The sequence below is a fragment of the Zalophus californianus genome, chromosome 14, assembly GCF_009762305.2.
Source record: "Zalophus californianus isolate mZalCal1 chromosome 14, mZalCal1.pri.v2, whole genome shotgun sequence".
NCBI lineage: Eukaryota > Metazoa > Chordata > Mammalia > Carnivora > Otariidae > Zalophus > Zalophus californianus.
This window is the reverse complement of record NC_045608.1, coordinates 77,374,921-77,393,550: the sequence shown is the minus strand read 5'-3', so window position 1 is coordinate 77,393,550 and position 18,630 is coordinate 77,374,921. Positions and strand designations below refer to the sequence as shown.

Here is an 18,630-nt window from a genome sequence, read left to right as displayed (position 1 = left end):
TTTATCATTACCCTTAGTACTCTGAGTTACAGGACCCAATTACTACCAATTTATAGGAGCCATGCACCTTCTCCCGTTGGATACACATTCCAGGGAAACCTGACAGTACATTTATTGAAAACTGCTGCCCATCAGCTGAGGAAAAGGATGTTTTTGCTGGTTTAATATAGGTCAAAGTCTATTAGGATAAATGCCACAAAAATTGGTATTTTCTACTGGCAAAAGCCATTAAGTCAGCAAAAATCAACTTTATGAAGAAAACCACGTCTGTCGGTTTATTTTTCTTTGAAAGTTGTTTCAAAAGAGGGCTAAGGACTAACAAGTAATAAATGATTACACAGCAATAATGAATTAAGAGATGAGACAAACAGACTTACCTTGTAAGGCGGCTGAGGATGTACCTGAGTATGACACTGAGGGTTGTTCCTTTGTCTGAATTCTGATGTATCTTTAAAAACGACCTTGCACTTAACCAGCCACTGAGAGAGAGAGAAAACAAGTCACAGGAATTACTGATCCGTGATACAGTTCATCGGATGATTAACGTGGTGGTCTCTAGCAGGGTACAATAAGTGATACTGTAGGAACAAGATTATCTCCAACACCAAAGCAATAATAGTCTTCTTTCTTGCTTATGCTGCATGCCCGCGGCCAGTCACCTTGAGCTCAGCATCTTCCCCACCAGGAGAACCAGGCTGAGCTTGCAGCCACTCTCTGAAAGAGCACCAGCAACCCTGGCAGAGAATAAAGCGTGCTGGGGGGCTTCAAACCAACAGTTAAATGCTCTAGCCCAGAAGTGACATGTTTAAAGCTCTTAGCATACTGGCAACACCAGGTACCCCTCATTGGCCCGACCTAGTTCCCACCCAAGCGCCACGGGGCCAGGAAGTAGACTCTTACCAAGGGGCTGGAGGGAAGAGAGCCAGAAATATTTGGTGAACAACTCTATGAGCTACCACATTAGCCTTTTGAAATAATAAAATCCAAAGCCTTCCACTTCTATGGTACCACCTCGTTTTCAAAGTACTTTCGCTAATGGTGTTGCTTTTGCTTCTAGAGCAATACCAGACTCCTTTGCAATAAATGTTTGTTGAGCGAGTGATTGGTAAAAGGGAAGATGTTACCAAACCTGCTTACCTAATAGGGATACTGAAGCTCAAGGACTCAGTGGGTTGCCTAAGATTCTCCACCAACATATCCTGATGACAAGTTTGTTACCCGGAATGCTCAGCTAAAGAATCAGGCTACATCTCTGAGTTCTAACCTGATGATAAGCAAGTTTGGGAGTGGGTTTCCTGACCCTTTGACCTCGATGCCAATGATCCTTGTGGGTGTTTCCCTAAGGAACAAATGCATTTCCTGTTGCAAAAGAAGGTTGTGTGTGTGTTGGAAGGGATCAGGGAGGGTTAGAAAACGACTTTGTTCTCTGCCAGCACGGATTTTCTTTTGAAACACAGCAAGTCGGAGTCACTAGAATAGGAACACAATTGACAGAGGCGTGTAGAAAGGCACGAAGATGTGGAAGTGAGACAGCCAATTCCAGTTCTGGCCTCCTCTTCATTTCAGGAAAGAATGAATCGGGGTCTGTCTCTGTGTGCGGGCATGCACCTGCCCGCTGTTCAGTTGGTCCGGAGGACAAAGACAAAGGTGGCAGGGAAAACAGGCCTCGAGCAAGGAGAAGTCGCTATCGGAGGCTGGGAAGACCCAGGGACCTGCCCCGCACAGGGGAAGAGTACAATCCTGCCGTAGAGTTGCATGGAGTCAGCCAGAGAGGTAGAAAGGGATCCCCGACCATCCCCAGCGATAGTCAGGGGTCTTTGGCTTTACTATGTAAAATATGAGTGACGTGGTGAGTGAGACAGGCTTTGGGCCCGAAACAAACATTATGTTTCAGTTCTAATTCTAACTTTCTTAGCTGGGGGGGAGACTGAGGCAAGTTATTTCATCTTTGCACATCAACTTTCCCAGCTATAATAAAGGGCATGATATTCGTTCTAACTTCCTGGGTTTATTGTATAGGGAATAAAAGATTGTAGGCTCTTAGCACGACGGCGATACTAAGCATCACTTAGTAATATTTCCATTGTCCAAGTGAAAACTTTATTTAAGAGAATATGTGCACTTTCTTTTCTCTTTCTTTTCTTTTTTATTTATTTAAGTCCTTTCTACTCCCCATGTGGGGCTCGAACCGACGACCCCAAGATCAAGAGTCGACTGCTCTTCCGACCAAGCCACCCTGGTCCCCCAATGTGCACTTTCTAAAGTAAACAAAATGAATGCTGGAGGGGAAGAAAACAGTTACTGAGACAGGCAATGAGAAATAGAAGCAAACAGGGGTAAAGAGAAAAGAGACGGATGTCTTGGTCTCTTAGGCCGGGTTAGGAGCTGCTCGCTTCCACTCCACCCTGCTCAGCTCATGCAGTGGTCCACGGACTCTAGCAGGAGGTGACGGCACCCCAAGGATGCTATGATCTAGTGGGCCTGGGAATCTGCATTTCTAACGACCTTCCAGACGAGGCTAGTACAACTGCATTGGGACTAGACTCTGAGAACCACTGATAAGAGGCCCGGCACTCCCCAGGCCCCAGGGTGAGCCCGGGGTTAGATATGTAGTCTTTACTATAAAGGGGCGGCTATTTGTCGTTTTCTTGGACATCGGAAATTCCATAGCCTTGGCCTGTGTTGTGGGTATCTCAGGACTGACCTGGTGGCATCCCTGTTGTCTCAGAGATTCACACCGAGAGTCCGGGCATGACCCGTGGCTCTTCAGGCCTTCATTCGTCCCTCCTGGTGGCAATCCTCCAGCCTGCGTTTTGGCTCGGGTTCCAGAATCCTGACCTGGCCTTGCCAGCTTCCCTCCCACAGTTTGGAGCTCTGCCAATCAGCCCCGTCCAGCATTTGGTGTCTTTTTTTGTTGTTGTTTTTCTTTTGCCTTGTTCTTACTAGTCCTCTTGCAGGGAACAGAGTTCTGGACTTTGAATGCTGTCCCCTGGGCAGACCTCCCCACTCACCAGGGGCCGGCCCAGGTCTCCCGCAGCTGGGCTTTGCCTGCCTGGGTTAGGCCCAGCTGTGCCTTCTTGGAAAGTCTGGTACCTCCTGGATCCCATATTACTGCAGACGGTGGCCTCTGACCCTCGCCTGTCTGGGCCACTCGACAGTCACCCTGGCCACCTCCTAGCATGAACTCTGCCCTGGCGGCCAGGTCTCAGCTCATTCTGTACCCTACTTTCTCTGCATTCCCCCAAGAAACTATCACACCAGAGGCTTGAGCTAAAACAATTAAGAAACCATTTCCAAAAAAAAAATAAATAAATAAGAAAGAAAGAAAGAAAGAAAGAAATCATTTCAACAAGTACTTATTTTTTTTTTTTTTTTTAAAGATTTTATTTATTTATTTGAGAGAGAGAGAATGAGAGATAGAGAGCACGAGAAGGAAGAGGGTCAGAGGGAGAAGCAGACTTCCTGCTGAGCAGGGAGCCCGATGTGGGACTCGATCCCGGGACTCCAGGATCATGACCTGAGCCGAAGGCAGTCGCTTAACCAACTGAGCCACCCAGGCGCCCCTCAACAAGTACTTATTGAGCAGTACTATACTCTTGGCACTGTTTTCAGCATGACAGCAGGACACGAAACAGAAGAAAGTCCTGCCTTATATTCCAGTGGAGAGACAAGGACAATAAATACAGAAATAATAAGTAAGTGGCATCTCTAGGTATGTTAGATAAAGAGAAAAGATAAATCAAGAAAAAGGAATTTAAGAGCGCCAGTGGGTCCATTTTAAACCGGGGGCACCAGCATGGTGCGGGGGGAAGGCAGCATTTGAGCAAGCGCCCGAAGGAGAGGGGGCGAGCCACAGCGGCTCAGGGAAGGAAGTGCCGCAGGCATGATGGCCATCCCCAGCCTCCTGTTGCTTCTGTTTGTGAGCTGGTTCTCTCTCCTAATCTGGTGGTTCAATGGTTCGTACGCTTTGGCATGTCACAGACTTTAAAACGGAAAAAAACTAGGAGGCACTAATCAGCGCTTGCTCCCTTGTCTGGCCAACACCAATCTGAGCATCCATCCCCATGCCACTCCTCTTTGGTCGTCCCCAGCGTGTCATGTAGACGTGTTCTCGGATCCCCTCTCTTGACTGGGACCTCTCCTGATCCTCAGCCGCCATGCAGCACGCCCACATACCCTGCCGTCTGTGCAGCTCCCCGCCGCCGCCCACCCCTGGTCAGTCAGGGTCCCAGAATCAAGCCCCGCATTGGGCTCCCTGCTCAGTGGGGGAGCCTGCTTCTCCCTCTCCTGCTCCCCCTGCTTCTGTTTCTGCTCTCACTATCTCTCTCTCTGTCAAATAAATAAATAAAATGTTTTTTAAAAATATAATAAAAATAAAATAAGATATCAGATGATACTGCTTTCCAAATGAAACCTCTTCAACCACTTCCTGTTCCACAGAGACAGAAGTCCAAATTCCTGAGTCTTGCTCCACGGTCCTCTGTGGTCTGGCCCTGCGTGGCTCACTCTCTTTCCTCTCCTCCCTCGCTCCCCACCTTCACTGGGCTTCAGCCTTCTTTCTGCTCCTTTAACGGGGTGCTCGCTCTCTCTCTCTCTCTCTCCCCTTAGCTCGTCTGCACCAGTGGCTCCGTTTGCCTGAGGCTTTCCCGTCCTGGATTTTTCCCATGGCCGGCTCCTTCTTGCCGCTCAGATCCAATAGCAGCCCCTCAACAGACAAGCCTTCTCCGACGACTCTAAACAGGTACCCACTCACTCTCACAAGCCACTGTTCTATTCTTTCCTAGTATTTATTACTACCGCATTTTTTCTTGTTTATTTGTTTGCTTATTGCTGCACACACACACACACACACACACACACAGTCTTAGGACCACAAGAAGTCCTCCTTTGTTTTATCCATGGTTGTATCCTCAGGGCCTAGAACGAACAGGTATTCAGTAGATGATGGTTGGATGGATGAATGCCTAGCATTTGACGGAAGCAAGTGCCGTCTACTGTCACCATCTCTCTGTGAAGGAAGAGACATTTAACCCAAAAGAGGTAGAGGCAGGTCCACACAGTGACAGAGAACACGGACTCCAGAGTCAGCTTGCCTGGGTTTGGGTAGCGGGTCAGCACCAGGACTATCTCCCTCAGTTACCTTTAAAATAGAGATTTTGTAGTCCATCCATACAATGGAATCTTACGCGGTCATAAAAAGAAATGAAGTACTGAACTGTGCCACAACGTGCATGAGCCTCAGAAACATCACGCTAAGTGAAAGAAACAGACACAAAAAGGCCAGACGCTGTGTGGCCCATTTATACGAAATAGCTGGAAGAGGTAAATCCAGAGGTTCAGAGAGCAGATTTCTGGGAACTGGGGGGTGGGGGAGTGGGGAAGATCCGCTTAATGGGTACGAGATCTCCTTTGAGGATGCTGAACATGTTTTGGAACTAGTTAGAAGTGGTGGTTGCACAATCCTGGAAATGTACTAAATGCCACTGAATTGTTCACTCGAGGGGCTTAATTTTATGATACATGAATTTCACCTTGGCAACAAAAAAGGAAGAAAATGGGGATTTTGTGGTCCCCTGTTAGGGGGACATCGTTAGGATTAAGTGAGGTAATGCTGCAGCACTTAACACAGTGCCTGACGTTTATCACACAATTAAGAAAATGTACCTCTTAGTAGTTCATTTAAATAAAGAAAGCTTTCTGAAACGTCACACCATTTTCAGATTTGTTCACATTTCACTCTAGTGAGAACTGGCAACTTTATCACAGATTTGCATCAGTCCATAGGCCAGAATTTGAGAACCACTGAAATAAACAACTTTGATTCAGATAAAATCACCTTTTGTAAAAAAAAAAAAAAAATTAGAGGGGCGCCTGGGTGGCTCAGTCGATTGAGCATCTGCCTTCGGCTCAGGTCGTGATCTCGGGGTCCCGCGATAGAGCCCCACATGGGGCTCCCTGCTCAGCAGGGAGCCTGCTTCTTCCTCTGCTCCTCCCCCCTGTTCATGCTCTTTCTCACTCTCTAGCTCACGCTTTCTCACTCTCTAGCTCACGCTTTCTCTCTCGAATAAATTAATAAAATCTTAAAAATTTTAGAAGCCATCCTACCTCATTTAACAAACTGAAGATACAGAAAAGAGGAGCTGATGACAACAGTACTATCTACTGTCGGACAGAAGCAAAGGTCAAGGGAGTAAATCAATGAAGCCATTCAGTATTTCTCACTGAAGTGATGACGGCATCTCACACACACGCACACATCCCCAGACAAACACATGCACAACAGCAGAGAAAACACCATATTACCTGACCAAGAAGAATGTGTCAACCCCAAGATAGAACGGGCCGCTCCGAGAACAAAGGTACAGTGGGTTTTTAGGCACTCTGGTTTTCCACTCGAGCACATTATCTGCAACAAACATGAAACCGGTGTCTTTTTGTTTCCCAGCAGAAAGTCCTGTGATTTAGGTTTTTCAGAACAAGCAAGAGGAACCGCCTTCAACTTTCATAGCATCAAGAGGATGTCGTGCAGCCCCACAACTTGAGAGGAGAAGGTAGATCGACTTAAGAAATGGTGGCAAAGGCACCCAATAGTGCCTACCATGGACCCGTAACCAAGGCTTTGAGCTGCTTCGTACCCTCCCAGCGCCCACAGCTCGGGGGCTCGGCAGCATCACCCTGCCGCCATGGGCTCAGATCGCTGGGGGGCTTCTTCAACCCCCCCCCGCAGTCTGGCCCCTTCCCTTCTGCTTGGGGCAGCTCCTTCCGGCGGTGGCCTGAGGCCACAGGCAGAAGGCTGAGAAACACTAATTTAACACCAGTGCACAATATTTATTTACGCTTCACTATTTTTCCAGGAGAAAGAAACGTTAGTTTCTGGATTCATTCATCATTACCAGGAGGAATCCAGCTCTTTGGACAAGGAATATGCCATCCTCAGGTATATCACTGTTCACCTGCTCATAGGGGCCTGATTCACACCCAGGAGGAAGTAAAGCGACTGCTGGGCACTGGCCTGGGAAAGCCACTTGTGGCGGGGTCATGGCTATGTCTCTGAAATAGAAGGAAGGCTGCAGCCTCACACCCCCTGGCCCAACAGGCTCCCCTCACGGGAAAGCTCTCTTCCTCAACTGCTCAGAAGGACTCATCGGTTCTCCTCACCCAAAGACAGCCATGCAGTCATCTGACTGGTGTGCCCCGACATGATCCAGAGGAGACTCAGAACCCGGATGCCGTTCAGCACAGAGCATGGGCTCCCTGGCGTCTCTATTATCCAGACGGCCGGCACATTCTTCTGCCAAGAAAAGCATGTCAGAGCATGCTCCACGGCTCCTAAAAATCCTGGACAAGAGAGCAGGTGTTACCGTCCACCCTGAAAGCCAGATCAATCCACACGCTGCCTCACAAATGAGTCAAAACACACACACCGTGGGTGATCTCGGTTGTCACACAGACACTCCTTCGCCATGACCCTGGACTGCTCAACCCAGTTCTCCACGGTCCCCTCTTGATCTATCCGTGCACCTTCGGATGGGGTCTCCCTCCGCTGTAGACCTTGACTTGCCCTAACATGTGTGCCCTGAGGTCGGTGCCCAGAATACACTGTCCAAGCTCGGGCCCCAGGGATGCCAACCCCTGACCCCAGTCCTGTTTTACAAAGGGGGGGGCAGTCTTAGACATCATTCAGAAACCACAGGCTCCATAAAGCCAGCATTCCACCTGGAATGGCATTCCTTCTGTCCTCCCAAGACTGAACTACTTGCAAACCACATCCCTAGCTGTCAAGTACAGGGATGAAAACAGAGGGGCACGTAGCACAGCAGTTAAGGAGGCTGGCCCTCTAGGTAGATGCTCCTGGCTCTGAAGCTGGCTGTCCTCTGGCAAGTGAGTTAACTTCTCTGTGCCTGTGTTTCTACATCTACTGAAACGGAAATCAAAGTAGATCTTACAATCTTAGGATTCGCATGAAGAACCAATGAGATGACATAACAGCTGATCTACTCACTCGTTAAGCCCTATTGCTTTAATCCCTTCCACTTAACTTATTCCTTCTAATTTCTAAAAAAATTTAATTGGACTCACTTAGATTAATTCCAGATAGCTGGAATTGTGAACCGGGAACCTCCAAAGGAAGGCTCAAGCCGCTCCGGGGGACTCATGCTTTCTCTTGGGTGTGGCTTGGTGCTTACACATTGCAGGTGCAAGGTTGCAGAATTGAGACTTATTTACAAATGAGATCTGGCTTATAACCAGGTGCTGGAACCCTAACTCAGTTTCTTAAATGGGAGAATGTAATTGCCAAACTTTTTGAGGCTCCAACTTTAAATAGGAGTCTTTCCCTTGGAGTCACTCTCCAGTGTGCCTGCCTGAAGGCACGGAACTCACCCTGACAGAGGGATTTTCACTCACCAGCACTTGGCACGGCACAATCTGCCGTGTCCTACATCCTGAGTCCCAGCCCCCCTCGGGTCCCGAGAAGCCACGTGCCCCTGTGGAGAGATACGGCCCCGGGCTCTGCCCAGTTTCACCCACTCTTCCACCTCTCAGGACCTCTTCCCTCACTTTTTAAACTGAGCAGGCTTTTTGGCAGGGCTCTTGTGAGCCTTTGAGCACATTTGTCAAACATCTGGCCTGACGCCTACCTTGGCAAGCGAGTACTGAATACGTTTTGCTACCATTTGATTTTTTTTCCAGCTAAATTCTGCTTGTGGGTGAACTTAACTAGTAGCAGCTTGTAACACTGTCTGAAAATAACTGGTCTTTGGGGAGGACAGCCTCTCTGAGCCCCTTGTACTCATTTGTACATGGAAAGGAGAAGCCGAAGGGGCATGGGGAGGATCGATTGAAATGACGCATGTGGTCAGCGGTCCTCCAAGGGGGGTGCCCCCAGCCCAGCAGCTTCAGCATCACCCGGGAACTGTTAGAAAGGCACAGTCCCAGGCCCCACGCCAGACCTACCCCCTCAGAATCTTTGAGGGTCAGGACCAGCAACCTGGGCTGTGACAAGCCCTCCAGGTGCTTCTGAGGCTCACCGAAGTTGGAGAACCACAGGGTGTGACAGCGCTTTGGAAAACCTTGCGGCCCCTTTGGATTTTCTCAGTGCTTATTACTGTGAGCTCACTTCAAGTAACCAAGCACAGATTAAGAGCCCTGACTTCCAGGGGCTGAAATCCACAGCTATTTAGTTCATGGAAACTTCCTCAAGCGTGCGCTCGTATTTTTCTCATCTAAGTAGGAAAGGACAGGCTCGTGTAACAGGAAACCGCTCTGAGCGAATGCAATGATTATTTGGAGGATAAAGAACCAGGAATCTGAAATACCCAATTTGGCTCTAAACTTCTAAAAGACATGGTAGTCTTAAGTTGATTTGACTCACTGGTGAGTGGAAAAGTGGAAAGGAAAAAAGATGCTGACCCTGGGGCTCCCTCCATGTCGATTTTTATTTCCAAACACTCAGGATGTGATATTTTACTCTGATGGTATTAAATGCAAAAAAATTGCTACAGCAACAGAACATGGAACCCCCCCACCCCATACACCTTTCTGAAGCCACACTTAAGTGTAGCTGCTGAAAAAGCTAACATAACCTTCGTATCCTGATCATAGAGAGTCTTATTTTGGGCCAAAACCCTAATGTTTCAGTGGCTGATTGCTGACTCCCTACCAGCTGTGTCTGCCTCAAATCCTGCGATCTGGCCTTAAAATGCCAAGCTCCGAAGCTCAGCCTTCCAACTAGTGATAGGCAAAGGTAAATTTGGGGGACTGCAGGCTCACCCTCCGTCTGATAACTAGAAGCATGCGGCAGGTGCCTGGAACCCAGCTGACCTCAGCAAGGTCAGTGTTAGCCAGAGGGCTTGGCCAATTAAAGTTGCTCCCCTTGGGCGCCTGGGTGGCTCAGTTGGTTAAGCCACTGCCTTCGGCTCAGGTCATGATCCTGGAGTCCCGAGATCGAGTCCCGCATCCGGCTCCCTGCTCGGCAGGGAGTCTGCTTCTCCCTCTGACCCTCTCCCCTCTCATGTGCTCTCTCTCTCTCTCATTCTTTCTCTCAAATAAATAAATAAAATCTTTAAAAAAAAAAAAAAAGTTGCTCCCCTTTTCCGCTTCTGGCTTAAGGGAAGAGAATGAGGAAAAGAGCAACAAATCAGGAGGACAGTTCACATTATCTCATTTAATTCCCTCAACAAATCCCATTGGTATGCCCCCATTTTACGCAGGTGGAGACTGAGTTTTCCTAGTGTCAGACAACCTGACCAAGGGCAGAGTTAGAAACCAAGGCAGGTTTGACCAGGGATCGCTAAGCATGGGCTCTTTCTGCCATGCCGATGGAAGCTTCTATGTGGCAGCTGGGGAGCCGAGTTCTTGAACCACATCACATGAGGAGACACTGATGGGCTCTGAGATTTGGGGGAGCCCATCATAACTGGTCCCCAGTCTCTGATGTGGAGGAATTGAAACAAGAGACTAAGTCGAAGGGCCAAACGAGGGCCTGTGAGTAGAAATTACAGAGCAGCAGGGACTGACTCCGTGCAGGAGCCTAACAATGAACGCTTCCCACAAGGATGACCGTGGGTGCAGAGGGACCGCCTTCTGACTTGGGAAGGAGGGCGAGCGTTCTCAGCTCTTCTGTTACATCATCCTAACACAAACATGCTTTGTGTTGCTTTCCTTGCTGTTGGGAGTTTGTGGTGGTGGTACCTTTGTTTTTGGTTTTGCCTGAAGATCCCAAACGGGATCGGATAAAATCATCACTGTGCCCTCCACAGGGGACATACTCCCCGAAGCTACTTGATCACATACTCATAATCTTTTGGACCATTCATTGAAATCGTGTCTTATTTTTTATCCCCTTAGTTGGAAGAAGGGAAGGCCAATTATGTGCACCCGCAGGGGCTCTGCTGAACATGATTCCCCACGTCCTAAAGGTCTTTGCACGAGGACACTATTCTTGTTTCAGAGTGTGTGTGTGGGGGGGGTGTCTTTGCCTTGCCATATGGGCAGGCAGAAATGAAGGAAATGCTCTTGACTTGTCACTGAAACACAACACAAGGTGACCAACCGCTAACTGCTGTCCTCCTCTCCCTTCACTAAGTGGGTTATCTCGCTCTGGCTCAGCTACCCTCCGCCAGCCTTTAAGCCAGTTGCACACTTACTCCCTGTCTTCGATTTATACATAGATCCTTTACCTTAGTGATGCCAAGAGGGTTCTGTGAGTCATCTGCGTAGCTGCAACACTGAAAATAGACACTGGGATCATGTAATTGTTCTCTAAAGGATTACTCCAGTGAAACCCAAGCTCTGTTCTGACCTAGTCATTGGGTAGCACAAAGACACACTGGATAATTGTACCCGAGAAAGAAAGCAGCATTTTCAGCGACCTCGCCTTAACACTCCGATAGCAAACAAAGACCGAATTGTAAAGAGCAGAGACCCAACCTCCACACTGGCATTTAGAAGCCGTGGGGCATTCACCAGATTCCAGCACCGTAGGATTTATTTCCCAACTACGACTCATCTGAGTCACCTCTTGGGAGTGGTCTTAGTTTCTTAAAATGCCTACTTTTTCCTCTGCTTGGGGTTCCTGATAGTGAGAGATGGGCCGGGCAACCCGCTCTGCTTCTCAGTTCAGTCCTCTGTGTCTCTGTCAAAGGCAGACTCCCGTCAGGGACCGGAGCGGCGGGTGGCGCCCCGTCGTCGGACCCCCTCCCACTGAATGCCACGTAGACAGTCCCGGCCAGGGGCAGGAAGATGCCCAGCAAGGTGAGGCACCTGCAGGAAGAAGACAGGTTTCACCAAGGCCCACGTCACATCAGTGCCACGGGAACATGAGAGAAAAGGGCCAGGGAAAAACAGACCACTCAAGCCCCCGACTAAAATACAGATAAATATCCAACAGTTTTAAGGGGTGGGAGTGGCGTTCTAGAATAAATAATGAAAGAAATGATGAAAGCAAAGATGAATGGATTTCACTAAATTCCTTACTATAATTGTAATAAATAAATAAATAAATAAATAAATAAATAAATAAATAAATAAACAGAAGCAACCCAAACACTGAGGAAGACACTTGCAGCTGATATGACTAAGGATTCATATCTTTCACCTGAATTATATAGTTTCAAAATGAATAAGAACCCAACTCACACACATGCATAGAAACAGGAGTGAAAAGTAGGAATGGCATCTAAACTTGGGGGAAAGAACTCCTTGTTACCAATTTTTTAAAATGTTCATTAAACCAATTTATTTAATCGATCAAATTGGTACTCGTTTTTATAAAGGTAGCCTTTGATGCGGGTGACGGGGTGGCGGTAAAGACATGGACATCTCCCAGGGGGGCAGTTATATAAATGAGGTTTCCAGGAAAGCCTCTTACCGATTATCCCAGCTACAGGCCAGCAATTCTATTAGTTTGTCTGGAGGACCAATGCATGATGCAAACAAAAAGTAACAGGCAGGATTGCTGAGGTGTTTGTGGGAGAAGCCTTGCCTCAAATAAAAGAAATTAATCTTCAGAGGTCACACGACAGGAACAGGACTATTTCCGGACAGGACACATTTCTCAGTGACTCTGAAACTCAATCACATGTGGGTGTGGTCAGCCTTCCTCTTGAACATCTCCGAATTTTCTCGTTTAAAGTACACGGTGATCTCCCATGAAACGTTGGCCAGACATCACTCAGGAATGAAAATTAACGGACTATGCGTTGTTGGTGGAGGGAAGTTGATAACATAGCCCCGACATACACATCCCAGCCAGGGACCCCAGATGCCCATACTCACAGACACACTGCAACGAAGGTGTCGAAGGGGAACATTCCAGTAGCGCATCTAGCCACACCCACGCCAGTTGAGGAGGAAGAATTTATTGTAAAGAGAGAAAGAGAAGGGGCCAAAAATGAAGTATTTCTGAATCTTAAAATATCTACCAAGGGAAAAAAAGAGAGACTGTATTAATAATACTTTATTTTGCAATAAATATACTTCTCCAAGAGCCTTCCTATCTATTATTTCAAAACAAAACTTTGACATTAAAAAGGGCAGCTGGCTTTTCACATATCTGATGTACAGATGGGGAAAATAAGGCACGAAGATGCTGAGATTCACAGGAGGAGGAACTCAACCCAGGGCAATGGGGACCGTACTCTCCAGAATCCGTAGCCCGCCCAGACTCTCGAATCCTCTCCCAGCACAGCACTAGGAAGGACAATCCTAAAAGGTGCCATGGTCAGCTCAAATCCGTTTGCAAACAGGTTCCCACAAGAGAGAGATAAATGCAATATGAAATGAAAAAATACAGTGGAAGCCCACAGGCTGGGGAAAGGTGGGGTTTAAAATGGACACTCAGAAGCACCAACTCAGGGCATAACTCATGGTCACTGCAAGTAATTACTAGGGGTATTAGTGGTAAGATGAGGGCCGTGGTCTGGAACTTTCGCATGCCCCAGAATTACCTAGAGGGTTGCTCCATAGATTGGAGCAATCCCTGCGGGCTGATGCAGTAGGTCGGGGGTGAGAATTTCCATTTCTAACAAGAAACCAGGTGCTCGTGCTGCTGATCAGAGCACACACACTGAGCGCCACAGGACCAAGGAGCTTCCAGAACTTTGGCAAAGGTTGGGGAATGGCAATGATAAATACCAAAAAAATAAAATATTAAGTGCCCATTAGGTATGAGACATGTTTTGGACATTATCTTTAATCCATCAACAACCTACAAGAAACTTTTATTGACCTTATTTTACAGACAAGGAAAATTCTCCTCGGATACTCATGCACTTAAGCATAGTGGCTAAGAATACAGGTTCTGCAGTTTGAGGGCCTGTATCTACTCTTTATAATATGACCATGAACAAGTGACTTCATTGCTCCGTGCCTCGGTTTCCCCCTTGGTAAAATGGAGATAACAGCTCCTATTGTTGTGAGAACCAAATGTAGCAATAGCTAGAAAGCCCTTAGGAAGTGCCTGGTACAGTCAGAGCCCAATAAACATCGCTGTCTCTATTATTGCCGCTAAGTGGCAGGGACGGAACGAACCCACTCAGGTCTGTATGAACCTGAAGAGTGCGGTCTTTTTATTTCCTCACACTACCTCATTTTACCACAACACGTTGCCTAGACTTGCATTCAGGAGGCTTGGGTTTGAGCCTGCTTGCTGTGTGACCCTGGGTAAGTTACTTCACCTCTCTAGGTCTCATTTCCTCCTCTGGCTAATGAGGAAGGGTGGGTTGGACACGGTGTCTTCTAAGGTCCTTCTACCTCCATGAGTATGACCAGAGGGTTTCTGAAATGTCCCAATAGGTCACTACAAGATTAATAATATGTGTTAATTGTGATTCTTAATCGTGACCTGTTAAGGGTGGAGATAGGAAGGAGGGATTGTCCACGTGTCATCAGCACTGGCCAAGGGTGAGGGTGCTCCATCAAGCAGGTCGCCAGAGGGGACATGGCGGCAGTTTCCTCAGTATCCGATTCCATTTGCTCTGAATCAATGCCTCCCCACCCCCACCCCACCCCCCGCAACAGTTACTGCCTGGTTGTACTTGAATTTACCAAATAAACTCTTCCACTGAAACAGAAGCGTATTGACCAGCCGCCATGTCCATCCTCGCTGGAATTTTACAAGGAATCAACTGGCCTTCTGTTTGATCCATGAACCACTCCGGAGCCTCCAAGCCCTGTGAATCAGGCCCTCCAGCCTGATGACTCCGGATGCCCCGAGGAAGTCAACCTCCCAGACCTACAAGGCACAGCCCAGCTCCGTCCCTGCGGGGACCTGCAAACCTCCTCGGAGACCACAGCAGCCAGAACCTTCCTTTGTCAGCCTTAACTGCACAGCACGTACTGGAGGCCACAGGGAAATCCAAAATCAAGATGGCAAAAACCTTCGTAGTTTATCTACACTCTTAAAAACCTTTTTAAAAAAATGTAACTTAGGACCCTGAATGTAACAAGAAGTACAAGACAACAGAATTAGGAACAGAATGATAACGTGTATGTCTGGCCTTCCAGATTACACTTCCTTCATCTTCCATTGTTTTTAAAAGTTGCTTTTCCTTAGGTCTGACTCTTCCTGTCTCAAGAAGCACAGGCTGCACAGCGGCCAGAAAGTGTTCCCAGTTGTCTCCAACAATCATCTTCCTGCATCTGAATCCTAAGGGGGCTGCCTCACAGGCCCCAAAGCCAATTAAAGCAAGTTACAACCCACTTCACTTCCGTCACCTCAGGGGAATCCCTTCCAGAGTCAGTGCTTGCCCCTGGATGGAGTCTGAAGCATTGAGCAACAGTGTCCAGACCGTGAAGGACAGAGGAGGGTTAACACTGCCCTCGTGACCCCAAAGATATTCCAAGGGGCTGGATACTTACACTTGTGAACCGCGGGATAGCTCTGGCTGAGCCAAGAAGCCAGAACGATGCTGTGTGTGTGTGTGTGTGTGTGTGTGTGTGTGTGTGTGTGTGTGTGTGTGTGCGCGCGCGCGCGCGCGCCCGCGCTGGGGGAAGTATTAAACTTGGTTACACTGAAGTCATCATCAGCTTTGGCCTCCAGACACTCAGGCCCATCCCCCCCATTCCCTCAGGGGTAAGAACACATGGTGGGGAGGCTCTGCAGGGCAGCCCCCTCCAGCTCCCGGCCCACCACTTTTCTCTTCCTTCCTTCTCCCTGCTCCTATACCACCAAGTGCCTTACCTGTGGAGTGTGGACAACCTAAGCCCCACCTCCCTGACCCTCCCCCACATCCCCCCCTTAGAGGGGGGCTGGCAGCCAGCTGGGCAGGGAATTCTGGGCTTCTAGATACTCAGAGTGTGACTGGAAGAGAAGGGGAAGGTGGGTATGTCTCCTTGATCCCACAGGCATCTCATCGGGGAGGACACAGCCAGAGGAAAGCCGGAGGAGTGGTCCCTAAAGTGGGGGGCCTAGGTCCGAGGGCTGCACTGCAGACACCACTCCCCCAGCCCCCAAGGCGCCTACCCTCCTCCCGGGGAGATCACAGGACTCCAGGGGGCCAAGCATCAGAAGAGGAAGAGAGTGAGTAGAACAGCATTGGGCCCTGGAGGTCCTAAAATCAAAGGGCATCTGGGAAGAGACTCTTACAGACTGAATTGTGCTCCCCCCCACCCCCCAGATTCCTATGTTGCAGCCCTAAGCACCAGGACTTCAGATCGCAACCGTATTTGGACGTAGGGCCTTTAGAGAGGTGATTAAGTGAAAACGAGTCCATCACAGTATCCAATCCAGCCGGTGTCCTTGTATGAAAGGAAGACTGGACACACACATGTGAGCACACACCCAGCGAGCCAGCCCAGGAGAGAGGCCTTGGGAGAGACCAGCCCAGCCGCCCCCAGCACCCGGGACTTCCAGTCGCCAGAACCGGGAGAGGTGCATCTGTGGTGCTAAGCCCCCCGGTCTGTGGTATTTTGTTAGGGACAGCCCTAGTCACCCAAACACGGAGACCTGCCAGATGGCGACACGGGCCGAGGCAGCGCGGGGCCCGGGAACCCGGCCGAGACTCTGGAATGGGGCTGCCTGTGGACGGCTGGGTCTGCTGGGCCCGGCCTCCCTCACCAAATGACCGGACTCAATGTCCTTGGTCCTAGCAGCACCGAGGGGAAGCACCAACACCCCGTGCCAAATCCTGCCGTAGTAAATAAATCCAGCTGGCAGCCTGTGTGCAGTCGAGCGAAGCTAAGTGTCTACACGGCGAGATTCTAGGTCTCTACAGGGGAACAGGAGACCTCTGATCTGTTTCCCACCAACATCTTGCCACACGCCATCAGCAGCCGCTTCGCTCTCGCAGGCCCGCTCGGGCCTGCACGTCCCCTTCTGCCCCCTCCAGTGTGGCTCTTGCCCCCAGCCCCGCAGCTCCCCAGAGCTCCCCTTCACGACACCCTGCCCCGCGCTCTCCCCGGGAGCTCCAGTGGGTACTTCCTGACCGCCTCTCACTTCGGGCACACACGGCCTTTTCCTACTCACTAAATTGGAGGGTTCCCCAAATGAGTGACTCCCAATGCTTTTGATTCTCCCCCCTCTGCACACACATGTGATCTCCCACAAAGAAGCCGAAACCAGACCCTTAACCGACTGAGCCTCCCAGGCTCCCCAGAAATATAACGTATTAAGATGACTGAAGGGTTGAGACGCCTGGGTGGCTCAGTCGTTAGGCGTCTGCCTTCGGCTCGGGTCATGATCCCGGGGTCCTGGAATCGAGCCCCGCATCGGGCTCCCTGCTCAGCGGGAAGCCTGCTTCTCCCTCTGCCTCTGCCCCTGCTTGTGTTCCTGCTCTCGCTGTGTCTCTGTCAAATAAATAAATTAACTAATTTTAAAAAAATTTCCACGTGTCCCTGTGGAAATCAGAAAACCTTGATTTTTACAACCGAACAAATTATGCCTTGTGATTCACATGTATTTGGAGAACTGCTTGCAAGCGTGCCTCCCCCTTTTGCTTCCCGTATAGAATCTCCCCTTTAGCTGACGGGCTTCGGAGCCCTTCCTCAGGGCAACCTGAATTACTGTCTCCTGGGCCACTGTCCTCAGGAAGACAACGAATAAATAACTAACCTACTTTGAGGTTGGCTTCCTTTCAGTCCACACTCTCACACCCCGGTGTGACATATTTTCATTCTCAAGAACTCACACCGAGTCAGGTGACTGAAATGTTATTAAGATCCTATGGCAACCACACGGTGCAGTTTTTTGGCCTGGAAGCAATACCTTCTGCCCTGCCCGGAATCATCTCCCCTCTCTCTGGGATCTTGGGCTCGTTTCTTTTTTTTTCCTTTTTTTTTTTTTAAGATTTTATTTATTTATTTGACAGAGAGAGAGACAGCAAGAGCAGGAACACAAGCAGGGGGAGAGGGAGAGGGAGAAGCAGGCTTCCCGCCGAGCAGGGAGCCCGACGCGGGGCTCGATCCCAGGACCCTGGGACCATGACCTGAGCCGAAGGCAGACGCTTAACAACTGAGCCACCCAGGCGCCCCTTGGGCTTGTTTCTTCTAGGCCTGTCTGTGACGGTCCCCACCTGGGAAGCCCCTGCTCTCCTGCTCTGGGGGAGCGGAGCCTGCACATGGCTAGCTACAGGGCACCATCGCTGGGCTGGCTGCCCCCACAGCTGTAAAGGAAATAATGGCAACTCCACCAAAAAGCTTTAGGGAACAGCCCACGAAGCTCCCCGAATACATCTACCCTGTCAGCTCGGCCCACCCCAGGCAGGGCCCTTCCTTTTCCCAGGTCCTCAAAGACAATCAAGATATCTTTGTATTGATAATAGCGTCTCACCTTCCACTTTATTCTAATGTCAACTCTGGCTAATCAGCTTAGCATTAGCCAGAAGAAATGAGGCTAATTGATAAATCTCTTAAATAATAATGAACATTAACTCAGACTGAGCGAGCCACTTATTCACTTGAAATGCTAATCTAATAACAACTTTGCACATTCATCTTCGTTGCTAGGATATTGATGGCCTCGCCAACCAGAACTGAAATTGAGATTTAACTCATAACAATTGGTTTTCTTTTTAACAGCACATCAAATATTTGTCTAGGGAGACAGATACTGGACCCGAATCTGGAGGGATAATCATAAATTCAGAGGACAGTGTCAGTTTATTGAAAACTAACGGCCATATCAACACTTGA

The 18,630-nt window shown here is 49.0% G+C and overlaps 1 protein-coding gene across 1 annotated transcript in view; it reads right to left on the bottom strand.

The window, feature by feature from the left end:
* Positions 1–18,630, bottom strand: part of LOC113912754 (O-acyltransferase like protein) — a 61,773-nt gene that overhangs the window by 23,427 nt on the left and 19,716 nt on the right. Inside the window, exons 3-7 of the mRNA XM_027576433.2 lie at positions 12,778–12,825; positions 11,555–11,763; positions 7,159–7,338; positions 6,304–6,406; positions 378–479 (exon numbers count right to left, since the gene is read on the bottom strand). Of these exons, the coding sequence (XP_027432234.1) occupies positions 378–479; positions 6,304–6,406; positions 7,159–7,338; positions 11,555–11,763; positions 12,778–12,812 (629 nt within the window). The 5' untranslated portion in view covers positions 12,813–12,825. The remainder of the gene's footprint in view (positions 1–377; positions 480–6,303; positions 6,407–7,158; positions 7,339–11,554; positions 11,764–12,777; positions 12,826–18,630) is intronic.